Source organism: Crocuta crocuta, unplaced genomic scaffold (genome assembly GCF_008692635.1).
Source record: "Crocuta crocuta isolate KB4526 unplaced genomic scaffold, BGI_CrCroc_1.0 scaffold149, whole genome shotgun sequence".
NCBI lineage: Eukaryota > Metazoa > Chordata > Mammalia > Carnivora > Hyaenidae > Crocuta > Crocuta crocuta.
Window position 1 is genome coordinate 4,806,009 of NW_027551561.1, and position 18,073 is coordinate 4,824,081.

The 18,073-nt window shown below is 54.8% G+C and overlaps 4 protein-coding genes and 2 non-coding genes across 13 annotated transcripts in view; 3 read left to right on the forward strand and 3 right to left on the reverse strand.

Annotated features, from left to right (window-relative positions):
• The window catches only part of TLCD1 (TLC domain containing 1), a 3,462-nt gene extending 454 nt beyond the window's left edge, over window positions 1-3,008 (forward strand). Inside the window, exons 2-5 of the mRNA XM_077749842.1 lie at window positions 2-186; window positions 524-606; window positions 699-781; window positions 1,036-3,008. Of these exons, the coding sequence (XP_077605968.1) occupies window positions 2-186; window positions 524-606; window positions 699-781; window positions 1,036-1,419 (735 nt within the window). The 3' untranslated portion in view covers window positions 1,420-3,008. The remainder of the gene's footprint in view (window position 1; window positions 187-523; window positions 607-698; window positions 782-1,035) is intronic.
• On the reverse strand, window positions 2,010-5,028 carry RPL23A (ribosomal protein L23a). The gene is made up of 5 exons (XM_077749939.1): window positions 4,924-5,028; window positions 4,140-4,323; window positions 2,704-2,880; window positions 2,275-2,344; window positions 2,010-2,069 (listed from the first exon to the last, which is right to left on the reverse strand). Exons 1-5 carry the CDS (start codon window positions 4,946-4,948, stop codon window positions 2,055-2,057), a joined length of 471 nt encoding a protein of 156 aa, XP_077606065.1. The 5' UTR covers window positions 4,949-5,028; the 3' UTR covers window positions 2,010-2,054.
• LOC144219839 (small nucleolar RNA Z17) lies at window positions 2,970-3,041 on the reverse strand. Its single transcript, XR_013331512.1, has one exon. It is a non-coding gene; the product is annotated as a small nucleolar RNA Z17 (small nucleolar RNA).
• On the reverse strand, window positions 4,405-4,472 carry LOC144219837 (small nucleolar RNA SNORD42). The gene has a single exon (XR_013331510.1). It is a non-coding gene; the product is annotated as a small nucleolar RNA SNORD42 (small nucleolar RNA).
• A 1,214-nt stretch (window positions 5,029-6,242) lies between the features above and the next one.
• On the forward strand, window positions 6,243-10,661 carry RAB34 (RAB34, member RAS oncogene family). Of its 3 annotated transcripts, XM_077749938.1 has the most exons (11): window positions 6,243-6,556; window positions 7,235-7,331; window positions 7,540-7,631; window positions 8,867-8,932; window positions 9,036-9,137; window positions 9,244-9,308; window positions 9,413-9,464; window positions 9,655-9,736; window positions 9,822-9,912; window positions 10,045-10,152; window positions 10,235-10,661. In XM_077749938.1, exons 1-11 carry the CDS (start codon window positions 6,411-6,413, stop codon window positions 10,300-10,302), a joined length of 969 nt encoding a protein of 322 aa, XP_077606064.1. In that variant the 5' UTR covers window positions 6,243-6,410; the 3' UTR covers window positions 10,303-10,661. The 3 variants fall into 3 exon arrangements, with proteins under 3 accessions (XP_077606064.1, XP_077606062.1, XP_077606063.1); XM_077749936.1 differs by lacking the exon at window positions 6,243-6,556 and having other exon boundaries at window positions 7,191-7,331; XM_077749937.1 differs by lacking the exons at window positions 6,243-6,556; window positions 10,045-10,152 and having other exon boundaries at window positions 7,191-7,331.
• Window positions 10,662-12,885: 2,224 nt separating this feature from the next.
• Window positions 12,886-18,073, forward strand: part of PROCA1 (protein interacting with cyclin A1) — a 5,911-nt gene continuing 723 nt past the window's right edge. Inside the window, exons 1-4 of one of the 6 annotated variants that reach the window (XM_077749773.1) lie at window positions 12,886-13,314; window positions 14,510-14,593; window positions 17,495-17,630; window positions 17,887-18,045. In XM_077749773.1, the coding sequence (XP_077605899.1) occupies window positions 13,227-13,314; window positions 14,510-14,593; window positions 17,495-17,630; window positions 17,887-18,045 (467 nt within the window). In that variant the 5' untranslated portion in view covers window positions 12,886-13,226. Of the gene's footprint in view, window positions 13,315-13,652; window positions 13,845-13,867; window positions 14,070-14,509; window positions 14,594-17,494; window positions 17,631-17,886; window positions 18,046-18,073 lie in introns of those variants that run through there. The other 5 variants (XM_077749774.1, XM_077749772.1, XM_077749771.1 and 2 more) reach the window with 5 other exon arrangements.

Sequence of the window (18,073 nt, forward strand, 5' to 3'; positions counted from 1 at the left end):
TCTGCTGCACCCCGCCCTGCCGCTGCTCCTGGGCGCCACGCTGACCTTCCGGGGGCTTCGGAGCGCGCTCGGCCGCCTGCCTCTGCCGGCGCACGTGCGCGCCGACCCCCTACGCACCTGGCGCTGGCACAACCTGCTCGTCTCTTTCGCCCACTCCATTGTGTCCGGAATCTGGGCGCTGCTGTGGTGAGTGAAGGACTGGGGTTTTGAAGGAGGGTGGCTAGGGGAGCCCGCGTTACCCTCCGCTCCCTGCCGAGCAGGCCGAGGCCGTGCGGTCTCACCTGATCTCCCGGTTTGCAAAACTCTCCGACTAGGAGTGGCAGAGGACCCACGGGAGGGGGAGAAGCTCATCTGGGAAACGGGAGACACCTGGGTTTCGGCCAAGCCTCTCCTCACTGCCCCGTCAGCCAATAGCGCGAGCCAGATTCCCCGGAGGACCGGGAAGGGTAATGGGGGTGTGTGTGTGAATTTGAGGGTCCTTGGGGACAGCGAGATGTTGAGAGCCTGCCTTCTTCGCTCCTAGCATATGGCAGACCCCGGAGCTGCTGGTGGAGATTGAGACGGCATGGTCGCTTTCTGGCTATCTGCTGGTTTGCTTCTCCACAGGTAGGTCTTGCCCGGAAAGTATTATGCAGGTGGGGTCGGGGGGGAGCTTCTTGTCCAGGTCCTTTCATGACCTTTTGCTCTCTCTCCGCTAGGGTATTTCATCCACGACATGATGGATATCGTGATTAGCCGTCAGGCGGGAGCTTCTTGGGAATACCTGGTTCATCACGTCATGGTAATGAGCCGCGGGGGATCCGGGGTAGGCCTGGCGCCAGCCGGTTAGCCCGGTCTGGCTGAGCCTGGCAGGTAAAGGCCATCTCTTCTTAACCCCACTTCCACCGTGTCCTACATCCCATGCCGAGACTGAGGGCTGGCACTGATTTCGTGCCCTTGGCTCGCTATTTCAGGCTGGCAACCCCTTGCCTTTCCTAGTACAATAGGCTGATGACATCTGGGTTCCCTAACGTGTCCTCCCCCTCGCCTTTCCAGGCCCTGGCTGCTTTCTTTTCGGGCATCTTCTGGAGCAGGTTTGTCGGTGGGGGCGTCCTAACATTGCTGGTGGAGGTCAGCAACATATTCCTCACCTTCCGCATGATGATGAAGATCAACAACGCCCAGCACCTTCTCCTCTACCAGGTCAACAAATATGTCAACTTGGTCATGTACTTTTTCTTCCGCCTGGCCCCGCAGGCCTACCTCACTCACTTCTTCTTGCGTTATTTGGGCCAGAGGACTCTGGGTGCCTTTCTGCTGGGTATCCTGCTCATGCTGGACATCATGATCCTCATCTACTTTTCCCGCCTTCTCCGCTCAGACTTCTGCCCTCAGAGTGTCCCCAGCCAGCAACACAAAGACAAGTTTTTGACTGAATGAGAGGCACAAAGCCTACAACTTGTGGCAGGAGCAAATGCGGCCCAGAACAGTCTCACACATGTATGAAAGCAGCTCCCAGCCTGGGGCTCCCTCTGGGGATAGCCTCGCCACCTTTCAAGTCCCACACCTACTATTGAAAATGCTAATGAAAGCACTCCTCCTCCGAAGTCCTTGTCCTTTCTTGGGCAAGGGGTGAGGGAAGCCGACAGACCGGTTGGACGTGCTGGCCGCCATGCCGGTTGGGTGCGGGGACAAGGTGCTGTGAAGGCCAGCCACCGCGCGCTGCCCTGACTCGATGCTAGTGAGAACTGTGCATTGTGTACTGGTTTCATACCGAGCCCCTTCCAGGGATAAAGGGAGGGGTTCGAGTTTTTTCTCCTGCTGCCATAAAGGTGGCAAGCTGTAGCTGTCCTAGGACAACCAACCCTAATCCGGGCCACAAGTTCCTGTCGCCAGAATTTTAACTAGTGTGGGGAGGTAAAAAGGCAGAATGAACCAACAGGGTGAGCAGACCAAGAGTCTTGCCCAAGCCTTGTTACTGTGATGTGTGGCCACCCTGAAGCCCAAGAAGAAATCAACAAAGAAACATATATGGTGACAAAAATTATATTTAGATTTAGCCGGCTGGACTCAGTTTAGATGATTCCAATCTGAAAAACAAAAGGGGAGCTTTGTTACTAGGAGATGAAAAGTGAAGATTAAGCTGGAATGTCATGATTAAAAAGCAAAATTAAGGCGAGGGATAGGCCTATTGAGAATAGGGGTGAAGTCATTTAAGATAAATTAGCGAAAGCCAGGTTTTGGTCAGTCACAGACACAGCACTTGGGGTGGGGCTCACAGCAAAGGAACCTTACTTTGTTGGCAACATCCAAAGCATCATAGTCAGGAGCCAGTCGAACGTAGGCTTTCTTTTCTCCATCGGGCCTGGGATGAAGGAAGCTTTAGTTGCTGCTGCTGCTCTCGCAGCCCCCAAGCCCGCCCTCATTCCCCTAGTCTTCATGGCCCGTCAGTGGTTCCTTTTGTTCATGTCATTCTTTTCTGTCATTTGCACAGGAGGCCAGGGCCACAAACGAAGCCAACTCCCTTTTACAGGAATACCACATAACATTTTAGGACTTAACTCCAAGTAATCTGACATAAATTGTATCTTACTCTAGGGCCTGTCTCTGTCTAGAGGTGTAGAAATGAACACTAACTCCACACATCAAGTCCTAGAGGCAGGAGAGCTAAGGCTTGCAAGCTGTGAAACCTACTTCTGATTCCATGCAGATTTCCTTGCTCACCTGATCAGAGTGTTGACTTTGGCCACGTCAATGTCATAGAGCTTCTTCACAGCCTGTTTGATCTGGTGCTTGTTGGCCTTGACATCCACAATGAACACAAGAGTGTTGTTGTCTTCTATTTTCTTCATGGCTGACTCGGTCGTCAGTGGGAACTTGATGATGGCATAGTGGTCAAGCCTGGGGAAGAGGCAAAATGGTGTCATCTGGCTTGGGTCCAACAGAAGAAAGATTAGCCCCCTTTTAGAGCTCAAAGCCAGAAGAGCCCAGGTGCATCAGACAATAAAGTAGCAATCATTTTTGTCAGACTTTGGTCGCTAAACAGTGTCATCATCTGCACCCTGTACCTTAGGGACCTGGAGCCTCAGCTTGGGGGAACAGAACCCTGTGCTCTTTATTCTGCCTGAAGGACTTTCACCCTTTAAGCGATTAAAGAATCAGCCCTGAGTTCGAAACCCCTTCATTCTTTATCTGACCTCAATATTTTGGAGCGCAAACTTATGGAAGAAATTTGAGACTCCAAAAGTTAAACAACTTACCCATAGACCACAAAGCAGGGCTATGGGATATTGAAACCCAAGCCAGAAGTTCCAAAGAATGTTGGTGCTTCACTATGAGATAAGCTAGACATTTCTGCTCCCTTTGGTTGGTGAAAACTGATTTGAGGGTCATCAACTGAGAACGACTTTATTTACAGCCCAAGTTAAACTTACACTGGCTTGAACACACCTGCAGCTCACAACACAGCTCTCCTCCTGAAATTCAGAGAAACAAATCCCTGTTCACCTGCTTCCTGTCTTGAAGACAGACATCAGGACTCAACCTCTCCAACTCCTAGGTCCAAACAGGGCACAACCCACTCCTGCCTTTTTTTTTTTTTTTTTTTTGAAGCAGTGGGAGATGGCAAGTACTACTATTGTTCTAATCTGTGGCCCCTAAGGTCAGTTATTATCAGCAGTGTGACAAATACTCCAACCTTTTGCCCACCCACCCCCAACTATTCCTTGAGTATAATGAGTTGAGAGTTAAGAAAGAAGCTTTCATACACCGCTGCGGGCCTTCGCTGACCAATACAGATTAATAAGTGTCCTTATTAATCTAGAACCATCCCATGCTGTGACCATCAAGTACTGTCCCCTACAGCAATTGGAACTCCAAACCAAAAGCATTTATCAAAGTCCTACTATACACTCCAAGAAAGTAGATTTTTAACCAGAACGGCCACTGAGTTGTCTTAAACAATCCCTGCCAATATTGCAAAAATGCATCCTCCTGTCCTTCAACAGGGCATTAAGAATCTCCTCACACTCCTATTAAAAGACGCACACTAGGTACCAACGGGTATCTGAGAAGATCTACAGTGCTGTAGGTGTGGTAAATTTCCAAATCACGAATGGAGAATATCCAGTATCTTTTCACGGGAAAGGGGCAGTACTGACTTGTTTCTCCTGGGGGCGCTCTTTCGAGGATATTTGGGCTGCCTTCGGAGACGCAGGGTCTTGGGCCGTCGGAATGTAGGTGACGTGCGGATCTTCTTCTTTTTATGACTGTGCACGCCCTTCAGCACTGCTTTCTTGGCCTTCAAGGCTTTTGCTTTGGCTTCGGCTTTGGGAGGGGCAGGGGCTGAAAGAAAGAAGATGAAGGCACCGGATTCAGAAACCATTCACTTCCGTCAAGACCCCTAGCGGGCGCTCCAAGCCACACGTGCATCAGCGGTTCCTTTGAGAACATCACAAGTCTCAGAAGGTTAAAAGTTTTTCCATCATATGCACGGTACTGGGACGAACTTGAAATAGCTCCAGGGATACGACGAAGAAAAAAAGAATCTAGCAATGATCGAACGCTTCATACTCCGCAAGATGTACGATAGTAGTTTTAACTATTTATAGCCCCGTCTAACGCGGGGAAAAAGGGAAAATAAGTTGCGGGCAACAATTCAGGTGTGGAGGCACGAAACTCCAGCCTGTAGCTGCGAGTAGTTCCCCAAAGCCAAAGGTCTGGCAGCCCCCGACAGGTGGTGGCGGCCGGACTGGTCTCCCCAAACCCTGTCACCGGAGCCCAGCCCACGCGGCTGGGCCCACCCGCGCCGTAGCGTGGCGGAATGCGAGCAGCAGCTCCGAAGCAGACACCCCAAGAATTAGCTCAGCCTCCGTCCTCCCAGTTCGTTCAGTCTGCGGGGATCCCAGCCCAGCTAGCTGTGGTACCCCCAGCCCCAGCACAGACCTTCCTTCTTCGCCTTCGGCGCCATCTTCGCGAAAAGGATTTCCGAAGCTCGTTTCCAGGGGCTTATACAGCCAAGTCTCACCGAAGATCGCGATGCTTTGTATTTAAAGCTGATTGGATAACCTGTAGCGCGGAGCCCGCCGGGAATGGTAGTTGGGCTTAGTTTCCTCCCCAGAGTGATGAAGCAGGCTCCACCTCTTCTCCCGAAAGACTCTGTAGGTTCTTGGGAGTTGTAGTGTTTTGGAGACACGTGTTTATTTGCTGCTGCGGGTGGATGGTGGATGGTGGATGGTTTAGCCAACTGCCGCTTGCGTCTGGTCCTCAGCGCTTTCCATCTTGAGGAAAGAGGATCTTAGTTGCGGGAGACGAACCCTGAAAACTGCAGTGAATGTAATTAGGTTGATTTGGAGAGTGAAGCGAAGTCCTAGAACGTTAGAGCAGCATTTGGTTCAAGTCCTTCAAACAACATCTGTAGAAATTTGGGTCCAGAGAGGGGATGTGGCTTATCAATAACAGTGATTTGCTGGCAGAAAAGGTCAAGGGGAGCCTAGGTGGCTGCCCGGAAAGCGTGGGACTCTTGATTTTGCCTCAGGTCATGATCTCTGGGTCGGGGAGTCCCACATTGACAGTTCGGAGCCTGCTTGGGATTTTCTCTCTCTCTCTCTCTGCCACGCCCCCGTGCTCTCTCGCGCGCGGGCTCTCTGTCTCAAAATAAATAAGTAAACACTTTTAAAAATTAAAAAAAAGAAAGAAAGAAGAAAAGGTCGAGTCATGCAAAGGGGAAGACTAAAGTATCCAAGGAGGTAGAAGGTGGCCACATCTGCCCCTCTTTACCTGAGACAGTCAGATTTCGTGTTTTCCCAATAAATCTCTTGAAACTCTACCAAGTACCCACCGTACAGATTTCTCCAGGATTCGCTAATTCTTCTTGTGAAGAATTTCATTTACAGTCCCCTCCCTTTAAGTAGTGTTCCCATCCTTGTTTCAGTATGTTTGCATCCTCAGAATCAGTTCCTGACACAGCAGGTTTTAGTAAAGCTCAAGTTTGCTTCTCTGAGGGCCTGTCTATCCCACTTCCACCCTAACCTTTCTATCTTCCTCCTCCCCTCTTTGGAGCCAGATCTCCTCCTTTGACAGGGAAAATTGTGTGCGACACCCCTCTCCTATCCTGCAGAGCTGCAAAATGAAAAGTTGTCCTTGAGGATAGGCTCCGATGGGACTGGAGAGAAGCGGAGGCCGCACGTCCGAAAGCGGTGACCTACTCAAGGGGCAGAGTTTGAGGTCCACCTACCCCTTCTTTATCCTCCATCCAGGCTTGGTCTTCAGCTTCCGCACCCGACAATCTACACGGCTTTGAAGGAAAAGGCACAAGACTTCAGACGTCTCTGTCCTCCGTGGGCATCCCATTCCGACCCTCGCATCCCCGGTGTGCTTTCCCTCTCCCCCTACCCTATCCTAGGGCAGAAGGGCGAGCGAGGGCAGACTCTATGAGTCACGTCCTGGGCCTGGAGTTGAGGAGGGAAGCGCCGCCTCTCCTCGGGCCCCTTCTCTCCTCCTTTCTCCTCCCCGCCGGTTCCTGGCCCAGCCAGATACTGCGCAGCAATCACTGGTTCTCCATCACCAGTTGGACCGGGTAAGGGTCCCCTTGGAGCCGCAGCGCGGCACAGAGGTGCAAGGGAGTGCACCCTGGGGGACCTCGATCTGGACAGGTTCCAGGCCGGGTGGAGGCGGTCTTGGTGCCCGTGAGGCATCTGGCAGGGTAGCCAGAGCTGGGGCAGCGCAGTGGGAGGAGAGGAGGGGGAGGCTGAGACAGCCCGCGAGGCCGGGAGCTGCCGGGAGAGGGGCGGGGGGCGGCCCTTCTCCAGGAATTTCCGGGGATCATGTTACAGCGCTCGCGGAGGGAGAGCAGAGCGGGACGCCAGGCCCGGCTGCGGACTGGGCCCCAGGCCCCCCCCTCCAGCAGCCCGCGGGCCTTGCAGCGCCGTCCCAGCGCACACTGACCCCGTGCGGCNCCCGAGTTATCGTGGGGTCTGCGCGGGCCCGGCCCCCTCCGGACGGGACTTCCCGCCCCCATTTGGCTGCCCAGGAGTCTCCCCGCCCCCGAGTCGTCTTCGGGACCCCCCGGGCCCGGGTGATTGTGGGTTCGCCCCGGCCTCGGATGATTGTTTCATCCCCGTGGCCCGCTGTGGTCGTAGCGTCTCCGAGGCCGCGGGCTCCCGGAGGCTCCCCGTGGCCCAGAGTTATAGTCGGGACACCTCGGTCGCGGGTGATTGTCGGGTCTCCACGGGCCCGGGTCGCTGGGGCGGATCAGGCTCCCGTGCCTTCTCGGGGCTCCCCGCAAGGCCGCAGACGAGATGAACATTCTGGCGCCCGTGCGGAGGGACCGCGTCCTGGCCGAGCTGCCCCAGGTAGGCTCCAGGGCCACGTCGGGCTTCTGGCTGCGGTGGGGTGTGGGCGGGGTGGAGGCGGCACCAGATCAGTTAGAGCCTTGGGCCCAGCCCTGCCACCCGGCTGGGTCGGCTGCTTCTGGGTGGTCCCCTACCCCCGCCCAGCGCAGCTTGGCGGCGGGACGTGGGCCAGGAGTGGGTGAGTCCCATTCTCTTCTGTGCCTCTCAGTGCCTGAGGAAGGAGGCCGCTTTGCACGTGCACAGAGACTTCCACCCCCGCGTCACCTGCGCCTGCCAGGAGCACCGGACAGGCACCGTGGGGTGAGTTAGACACCCGTAACAAAGAAAGGAGGAAGGCTCAGGAAACCCAGTAGTCAAAGCTAGGGTACACAAGCCCCACCCCCCCCAACCTCCCCGGGGCTCCATTTCAGCTTCTACCAGCTATATGGTCATTGCCCCCTTTTATACCCATGTGTTCTCTTCGTTTCTTCCCAGCAAGGCTGTGGTGAGCCCTGAGAAATGGGGTGGGGTAGAAAGGGTAGTTCACTTCCTGATACAGAGAAGGTGTCCAATGGGGAAGTGCGGGGGTGGGGGGGGAGGTGTCACTAGCTCGGCTTCCCACGTACCATCCATTTGAGCCCTGGGGGAGGGAGCTGTGCCTAGAGGGATGTGTCTCATATTATGTGTATAAGAAGGTAATACTACTGACACTTGCCAGCCATTAATTGAGTATTTACTATGTGCCAGCCAGTGCGTTGGTTACAATTATTGTTCACCTTTTAGATGTATCCTGATTTCAGAGATGTTACTAAATGTATGTGTGGGGGGCAAGGGGGAGGTATGTCTCAAAATATAGGACATTTATCTTATTTTATTTATTTATTTATTTATTTATTTTAAATTTTTTTTTTTTTTAATTTATTTCTAGGAGAGAGAGAGAGACAGCATGAGCAGGGGAGGGTCAGAGAGAGAGGGAGTCACAGACTGAAACAGGCACCCCAATTATCTTATTTTAATCTTCACAACAACCCAATAGAATATATACTAAATCTCTGCGTAACGAATGTTGAAACTGGGGCGCCTGGGTGGCTCAGTCGGTTAAGCATCCATCCGACTTCGGCTCATGTCATGATCTCACGGTTTGTGAGTTCGAGCCCCACGTCGGGCTCTGTGCTGACAGCTCAGGGCCTGGAGCCTGCTTCGGATTCTGTGTCTCCCCCTCTCTCTGCCCCTCCCATGCTCATGCTCTGTCTCTCTCTGTCAATAATAAATAAACGTTAAAAAAGAAAAACACCTGAGGCTCAGAGAGGCTAAGTAACTTGTCCAAAGTCACCCAGCTAGTAAATGTAAGAACTGGGATTCCAATTCATGTCTCTTTGATGCTGAAGCAGAAAACACTCCTCCCCAGCACATGAGCCCAGGCAAGTTGCCTGGGAGGCCTCATGCCTCTGGTAACAGCCTGGGTGCTGACTTTATAGAGCTCGTAGAGAACGTTGAGACTCCCTAGGTTGCAAGAGGGAGTGCTCATTCCTCCTGCCCACCTTTGTGTCCTGCAGGTTTAAGATCTCCAAAGTCATTGTGGTGGGGGACCTGTCCGTGGGGAAGACTTGTCTCATTAATAGGTAAGGAGGCACCTCTAGCTGGGCTGGTTTGGGCTGGGCAGGGTTTGGCCAGACCTAGCCAGGAGGGCTGGGCTCAGGGCCAGAGCATCTGGTACTCCCGCAGGTTCTGCAAAGATACTTTTGATAAGAATTACAAGGCCACCATTGGAGTGGACTTTGAGATGGAACGATTTGAGGTGTTGGGCGTCCCCTTCAGTCTGCAGCTGTGAGTGCTTTCTCTATACCTGCCAGCCATCCCTGCCCCCAGCACTTCCACCCCCCCTCACAGCCCCCTCCCACATACTTGTGTTTTACCCCCTGCTTCCTCCAAGCTGGGATACTGCTGGACAGGAGAGGTTCAAATGCATTGCATCAACCTACTACCGAGGAGCTCAAGGTAAGGGTGAAGTGGGGCGGGTGGGTGTTCCCAGCCTCTCATCCTGGACTGGGGGGATCTGGGAAATGAGCCAGCGATGTCAGCTGTTTTTGCCACTTTTCCAGCCATCATCATTGTCTTCAACCTGAATGATGTGGCCTCCCTGGAACATACCAAGTACGTAGGGATGCTGCACTATAATGGGGGCTTCGGGAAGAGAGGGTTCCGAAAAGAGGGGGGGTCAGGTGCATTGGCGGTGAAGGAGAAGAAAGCGTCGAGGACCAGAGAGGGAGGAATGGGCCTTCGTGTGTCAGCAGGCGGGGCCTGTCCAGCTCACTCCTCCCTGATCGTCTACCCTCTATGGTAGGCAGTGGCTGGCTGACGCACTCAAGGAGAATGACCCTTCCAATGTGCTTCTCTTCCTCGTGGGTTCCAAGAAGGACTTGAGTGTAAGTGTGCCAGGCAGGGGGTACTTCCATCTTGGTGAGGGGATGCCCCCCCCGGCCTTGCCATCTGACTCTGCCCTTCTCTCAGACTCCTGCTCAGTATGTGCTAATGGAGAAAGATGCGCTCAAGGTGGCCCAAGAGATGAAGGCTGAGTACTGGGCCGTCTCGTCCCTCACGGGTGAGTCCGTGGCTTCAGGTCCTCTGTGGTGACGCTCCTGCCTGCCCGGCCTCTCGCCCCTCTACCTTCCGCTGTGCCCAATGACCCCAGGCTTGGAACTGCCCCTAAGCACCCATTTGCTCCATGTGTCAGGTGAAAATGTCCGGGAATTCTTCTTCCGTGTGGCAGCACTGACCTTTGAGGCAAACGTGCTGGCTGAGCTGGAGAAATCGGGGGCCCGGCGCATTGGGGATGTTGTCCGTGAGTGCCTGTCTGGATGAGGGTGGCGGAGAGCACGGGGGACCTCTAATCCCCGCTTCACCTATTTTCCACCCTTCTTCAGGCATCAACAGTGATGACAGCAACCTTTACCTAACTGCCAACAAGAAGAAGCCCACGTGTTGCCCGTGAGCGGTAAGGGGACTGTCGAGCGGCTGGCCAGCCCTGGGGCACTTTGCCACCTTGACTGCCCTAGAGTGCCACCCTGGACGTTTGCACTGATTGGTTTTCCAGACCAAAGAGCTGCCCCTTCTTGGCGGTACCCCCGGAGGGGTAGCAGGGACCATGCTAGTCACTTCCTGCCCCAGGCACCATGCCAAAGACTAGATGTCCACCCCCCCGCCCCCGGCCCCGGGGCTCTCCAGGCTGCCCAGCAGTGGGGAGGTAGTCCCTGCTGCTTTTGCTTAGCCTGCTGGACCCCTTGAGTATGAGGATGCTAATGATCCCAGCCTCACACTGTGCCTTATGCATTAAAATCTCTGTTATTAGCAGTTTGGAGTCCTTTGTTGGGGGCAAGGGATGTGGAATGGGCAGGGATGTATGGCTGTCTTGGAGTTTTCTGAGGGATTCTGGCCATCCCTGACCCCTGGGGAGGGCTCAGAAAGGCTGGGAGCTCAGGAACCAGATTTGGAGGGCTGTCCTGGACTCTCAGTTTTGTTTTTGTTTTAATGTTTATTTATTTTTGAGATAGAGCTTGAGGCGGGGAGGGGCAGAGAGAGAGGCACAGAACCCAAAGCAGGCTCTAGGCTCCGAGCCGTCAGCACAGAGCCTGACGCGGGACCCGAACCCACGAACCGTGAGATCATGACCTGAGCCGAAGTCGGATGTTAAACCGACTGAGCCACCCAGGCGCCCCTCTCAGGGTTTGGTTTTGAGAGCTCTTTCCTTTGGTTCCTTATCCCCAACTGTGTCCTCTTACTTGGTGCTTATCCCCAAATTTCTTCCATTGGATACTCTTCTTTTCCATCCTCTGCCTATCTTCCCTTTAAGATATACTTCTCTGGGGGTGCCTGAGTGGCTCAGTTGGTTAAACGTCCTATTTCTGCTCAGGTCACCATCTCACGGCTCGAGGCCCACATCGCACTCTCTACTGTCAGAATGGAGCCTGCTTAGAATCCTCTATCCCCCTCTCACTTTACTCCTCCCCCTCCTCAAAAATAAACATTAAGAAAATATAAAATAAAATAAAATAAAAAATATTTCTCTGAGGGGAACACAGTAAGGAGTGGCTGAGTTTGGGATGCTCTTTGGGTTGACCAGAAGGCCCAGAGTGGGCGTGGGCTTGGCTCTTACTCGGATGTGTTATCTAACTACATTAATGATATAAACATAAATGTATGAGTAGTATCATTTTACATTTTAAAAAAATGTTTAATGTTTATTTTTGAGGGAGAGGCAGAGAGAGAAGAAGACACAGAATCTGAAGCAGGCTCCAGGCTCTGAGCTGTCAGCACAGAGCTAGACGCAGGGCTCAAACTCCCAAACGGTGAGATCATGAGCTGAGTTGAAGTAGTCATTGATGCTTAACTAACTGAGCCACCCAGGCACCCCTCACTTTACATTTTAAAACAGGATTAAATTACTAAATTCAAAACAAAACAAAACTGGCTGGCTGACTCAGTTGGTGGAGCATGCAACTCTGGACCTCAGGGTTGTGAGTTCAAGCCCCATGTTGGGCCTCGAGCTTACTTTGAATAAAGAAAAAAGAAAAACCGCCCATTTTTTCCCCTCTTCAAAAAGAAAAAGGCATGCTCTGAGTCAGGAGGCCCCCCGTGTAAGTCCCCACTGTCCATCCTCAATCACTTCTCAGTGTTCCCCTCAAGAGAAGTATTTTTTCCATCCTTCTTCCCTAACAGGACTGTGGTTGTCACGCCTTGTCTTGCCGTTCTTGCCCAGAGCCGGTAACTCAGTGCTCAGTGTGTCTGTGTGTGTGTGTCTGTGTGTGTGTGTGTGTGTGTGTGTGTGTGTTTGAAGCCTGCACCGCAGTGCCGCTGTGGGATGTTTGCTGCACAGAGTGTGGGAGCTGAGATTTCAGTGTGCCCAGGCTAAGCATGTGCATGTGTGCATATGGCATCAGTCCACGCTCGATGAGATTGTGTATGTGTGCAGCGTGTGTGATACATGCATGTGCAGTGTGAGGGGCGTGCGTAGTGTGCCTCGAGTAGGTTACTATGACTGCAGCCGGCCCTGCTCCCCCTCAAGCCTCTGGAGACCCACGAGGCTGCGGAAGGAGTAAGATCAAGCACTACGAACTAACACACCGCAGAAGCGCTCAAAAACCTTAATTATTTTAATGATTGTTTGGGGGGAATTGTAACCAAGACCCTGGTTCTACGTGGACATTTTTATTGGCCGCTAAAGTCTTTGGGACAGGGCACCTGTGGGGACCTGCAAGGAACGCTGGGAAGGGGCTGGGAGAGGGGGGGCGCCACAAGGGGCTGAGAGCCGACATCAAGTCCTCACCTTGACAGGTGGGCCTTGGACGCCTGTGGAGGGCCTTGAGGGCAGAGAGAGAGATCGGGCGAACGCGAGCGAGCCGGGGACTACCTTGTTCCGGACCGGGACGGACCTCGGAAAAGCCGGACGGCAGCGCGGCGGGGGCGGGGCTCAGGGCAGCGCTGGGGTTCGGAAGGGTTGGGAGGGGCTGGATTGCGGCGGAAGGTTGAGGTTGAGAGAATGGCTGGGGCGGGGCTAAGAACGGCGGTAGGGGCGGGGCTAAAGTCTGGGGGTAGGACTGAGAGCTGGGAACCAGGAATGGGACTGAGGGCTGGGCCTCAGCGGCCGAGCTAAGGTTTAGGCCTGAGAGAAGAGGGAGGCACTAAAATTAAAGGTGGGACAGAAAAGGGCCTGGAAGGAGCTGGGAGGCCCCGGATGAAGAGCGCAGCTGGAGTTTAGATTGGGCTAACACAACGCAGAGCCGGGGGAGGGTGGAGGGAGGGATTGGGCAAGCATGAGGCAGAGTTAAGGGCCGGACCGGAGCGAAGCGGAGATCGGGGTTTTCAGGATTGGACTTCTGCGAGGAGGAGTCTCGTAGCGACGAAGAGCTGGGCTGAGCGATGTGGGTCCGGACGACACTGACGATTGAAAGGTGGACTAAAGAAAATACTGAGGATAATACCAGCGCCTTGGACGAGAGCAGCACCGGTAAGGAAGGGGCGGGGCAGGAGTTTGGGGATGGGTTTCGAGCTGGGGGTGTGGCACACAAGGAGGGTGTAGAGCTGGGAAGAGGCTGGTGAGATCATGACCTAAACTGAAGTCTCGGCTGGAGCCAGAGCTGCTAAGCCCTAGTTGGTAGGCTGGAAGGCGTTGCCTTGTCGCAGCCGGCGCCCCGGCCGCCGCCCAAGAAATGCGGAGACCGGCTGGAGCCCCTGGTCCAGCACCCCGCCGGTCGCCAGGCTGGAGCGGGCGGTTCCATCGACTCCGAGGGGAGGGAGTCTGGCGGTTCTACGCGTGACATCACAATGGTCTCCAGATGTGGGCGGGGCCAGAGCGGCATTTCCCAGGAGACTTCCCTGCCTTGCTCCCTTCTCCCTTTCCTTTCTCCCTTTCCCCCTCCCTTCCTCCCCCATTCAGCTGCTTGGGTGCCCAACCTGGAACCCCACCACCTGTGCCACAAGGGCGAGGGAGTTCCTCAGCTCGCAGGACTGAGGATTCTGTACAAATGAGCATCACTTGTGAGTTTTGAGTTAGGCCCCTGTGCACCGCGTCCTGAAGGCAGCGGAATGCTATCACCCAGAAGGAACGTAGTGGACCAGTTGGTAGTCTAGAAAACTCAGTTTGACCGCATTGTGAGGACTGGATGAGGGTAGGGAAACAAGGCAGGGAGGTCAGGCAGGAGGCTCCTGCAGCTGTCGGAGAGATAATGAACCAACATAGAGGTAGCTGTGCGGGACAGGCAGGTATGGCAAGACTTGGGTCATCAAGTCGGTGTAGAGGTGAGGGAAAGAATGATCCCTAGATTCCTAGCTGAGGTGCCCATTCCTCTCTGAAATGGAAGAGACAAGAGGAGATGGTTCATGGCAGGCAGGGAGAAGATGACAGGTTTGTGTGCGACGTGCCACTCTGTTTTGGGAATGCCCAAGAGGATATTGACCAAGTGCTCAGGAAAGCGGTCTGGATCGGATACCCTGATTTATGTCATTTTATTGGTGGATGTTTACTGGCGTCCCTCTCCTCACCCCTCCCGCAGCCCCTCAAGAGCAGGGACTGTTGGGTGATTTAATTTCTGCATCTCCAGGGGGCTGGTAGAGTTTCTCAGGAAATGTTTGATGAATGGATGGCTGGGGGAGGGGGGAGAGGGGAGGGGCGCTGCTGCTGCTGCCACTCTGTACTCTCTCAGATGTAAACAGGTTACCCAGCTGGGAGAGAGGACACCTGCTGGCTGGTGTGGCGTCTAGCACTGATACATCTACCTTCTCCGAAGGTGGGTCCAGGGAATCTCTGGCCCCCGGCTTCCCCACCACCCCTCAGTTGGGAAAGCTGAGAACCGGATGGCAGGCAGGAGGGAGGGAAGTGTTCGGTCTGAAAGGGGTCACCCAGCTGCCCTTGGCCCCACCCCATCCCCTACTCCCGCCAGGCAGGGAGAGCCCCTTCCGAGAGGCCACCGTCCCCCTCCTTTTTTTAAGTTTATTTATTTTAAGACAAAGGGGGAGAGAAAGTGAGAGAGAGGCAGAGAGAGAGAGAGAGAGAGAGAGAGAGAAAGAATCCCAAGTAGGCTCTGCACTGTCAGCACAGAGCCTGACACGGGCCTCAAACCCATGAACCTTGGGATCATGACCTGAGCCTAAACCAAGAGTTGGACACAAGTGACTGAGCCACCCAGGCGTCCCACCCCTGTCTTTTGCAAAACACTTCATGATGCACAAATTTCTCTGACATATGTGAACAGAGTCCTCCCCCAAATCCTGCAAAATTAGGTATTACCGCCGTCCCCATCTGGTGGATACGGAAATGAAAGCTCAGAGAAGTATCTTGCCCTCGGACATCCTGCTAGTGACAGCCAAGGCTAGTATCCAGGCCCGTCTGACTACAGGTTCAAGTCTGACTTGCCACTATGCTGCCTCTTGCCCCTCAGTCAGTCCAGCAGTGCTAAAGAGAGTGGTGGTGGTGGTGGTGGCGGTCCAAGGCCTTACGTACCTTATTCCTCCCGGGATGGAGAAGGGGCATGGGAGAAGGAAAAAGGGATGCCATCAAGCGGGTCAGGGGTGTACAGGGGACCTGGGACCTTCACAGCCTGGTGGAGGAAGGGAAAGATGGAGGAACGTGGGGCAAACCTCACACCAAGCTGCTGTTTCCTCATCTCTCAAGTACTTTTTTAAAATTTATTTTTATTCTTCTTGTTTTTAAATGTTTTATTTTAAAGAGAGTGAGAGAGAGAAAGCTGAGCAGGGGAGGGGCAGAGGGAGAAAAGGACAGAGGATCCAAAGCAGGCTCTATGCTGAGACCAGACAACCCAATGTGGGCCTCAAACCCACCAACTGTGAGATCATGACCTAAACTGAAGTCGGATGCTTAACTAACTGAGTTACCCAGGTGCCCCTCAAGTACTTTTAAGAAAATGTTTATTTTTGGGGGTACCTGGGTGGCTCAGTTGGTTAGGTGTCCGGTTTTGGCTCAGGTCATGATCTCACTGTTCCCAAGTTCAAGCCCCACATTGGGCTCTGTGTTGACAGCTCAGAGCCTAGGACTGTTTCGGTTTCTGTGTCTCCGTCTCTCTCTCTCTGCCCCTCCCCCGCTCATGCTCTGTCTGTCTCTCAAAAAACAGTTAAAAATAATGCTTATTTTTGAGAGAGAGAGAGAGATGTGTGTGCAGGACAAGGAGGGGCAGAGAGAGAGGGAGAGAGAATCCCAAGCAGGCTCCGTCTGCACTGTCAACGCAGAGCCCAACTCGGGGCTCGATCTCATCAACTGTGAAATCATGAGCCAAGATCATCAAGAGTTGGACACTTAACTGAGTGAGCCACCCAGGTGCCGCTCAAGGATTTTTTTAATGTTTATTTTTGAGAGAGTGAGCACACGGGTGGTGCAGAGAGAGAAGGGGACAGAGGATTTGAAGCGGGCTCTATGGTGACAGCAGAGAGCCTGATGGGGGGCTCTAACTCACGAAGTGTGAGATCATGATCATGACCTGAGCTGAAGTCAGACCTTAGCCGACTGAGCCACCCTGATGCCCCACCCCTCAAGTACTTTTAAGGCTCTTGGAGTAACACACCCCCAGCCTGGGTTAACTCCTGACAGGTGAGGTTTTGTCCAGTTCCACCCCTCGTAGAGGCTAGATAAAGGCTCAGTCCTCCTGGCCTGTCTGGAGGGAGTAAGCCAGCCAGAGGACCCCATACCAGGCTGTCCTGGAGTGCATCAGGCACATGGAGTCACTTGCGGGCTCACCTTTTGGATGGCGGCCTGAGGGAGAGTCGTTGGTAGACTGGAGTCTCAGGCAGGGTCAGAGGGGAGGTGGTTGGGGTAGAGGCCGGGGGACTCCAGTGTGGCCAGGGCGTCTGTTCACCTGAGCAAAAGGCATGGAGCCTTTCTCCAGGGCTTTCTCCCAGTCCCAGATCCTTACGCCAGCAGCTTCTCCCCCGTGCCCTGGGCCCTGTGCTGCCTACAGGGGGCGGAAGGGGTCAGGCTGGGGGCCGGTGTTTCAGGCCGGTGACGCTGAGGCCTGGGAGCGGGAAGAGATGGGATGGGGAATGGGGCCTTGATGAGTGTGGAGCAGAGAAAGAATGAAGGGTGAGCATGCGGAGAGAGACGCGAGAAAGTGAGGAAGGTGTCAGGGGGAGGAGAGGTCAGGAGGAGAGAAAGCAAGCACCAGAGTCAGGAGAGGCTGAGGAGCAGGGCCTAATGTGCCTTCCACAGCAGGTCTTGGGCTGGAGTGACTCCGGGGCTGTGGGGCAGGGGACATGGGCTTCCTGGCCTGTGCAGGGCAGGCTGGGGACTCTGGAGGGGGGCTCCTGTCTGCCACATGGCTCCACAGCGTGCCGGCCCGATGGCCTTCCACGACCCAGGCGGCCCGGGGAGGACAGGCTCCCAGAGGAGGCAGGGAGCGGAGGAGGCGGGTGTCACAGGGGAGCACGGGGGACTCGGTAGGACACCTTCCTGGGGGTCCGTGGGGCGCAAGGGCAGGCAGGCAGATGGCGCAGGGGGCCTGAGGGGGAAGAGGGGTGTGTAGTTCCCACTGGAGGGGTACCCCCCTGAAGTAGAAAGCTGCCGGAGGAGGCGGGGACAGTAGGTGCATCTGGTGAAGCCTTTAGACTGAGCTGTGGGAGGGGAGACCCAGGCGTGGGGTGCCGCCGCCGCCGCCGGTGTGACCGGACTCGTGCCCTCGCAGGCGAATTCAAGGACCTGGAGCGGTGCTGCCGGAAGCATCAGCAGTGCACCGGGCACATCATCCACCCCTTCGCCTCCGACTGCGGCCACTGCAGCCTGCACCTGCACTCTATCACCCACTGCAACTGCGACTCCAGGTAAGGGCCCTCCTCGCTGGGGGACCCACACTCCAGGACAGACTCCTGGGCAGAGCCAGGCCCACACTTCCCGCGTGGGTCCCCCCTTCGGCCCGGGCCCGGGTTTGTAAACCTTGCTCTGCTCCAGAGCCGCGGGAAGGTGTCTCGGCCGCCCGGGCTCAGCCCGGCAGAAGCCAGCTGTGCCTCGGGCTTCTCCCTCCGGGGCCCCCGGGAGTCGTGGAGGCCCGGGAGCCAGGCAGAGCCCTCTGTGTGGCAGGCTGAAGGACTGCTCCGAGAAGACCACCAGCAGCGGCTCCCGAGGCGCGGGCCCAACCTGCTCCCGAGATGGGGGCTCCACATGTGTCAACATCATCCAGTCCCCTTGCTTTGAGCTCATCCCAGAGGAAGAGTGTGTGCAGCGGTTCTGGTACGGCTGGTGAGTGCCGGCAGGCTGACAGGGGCTG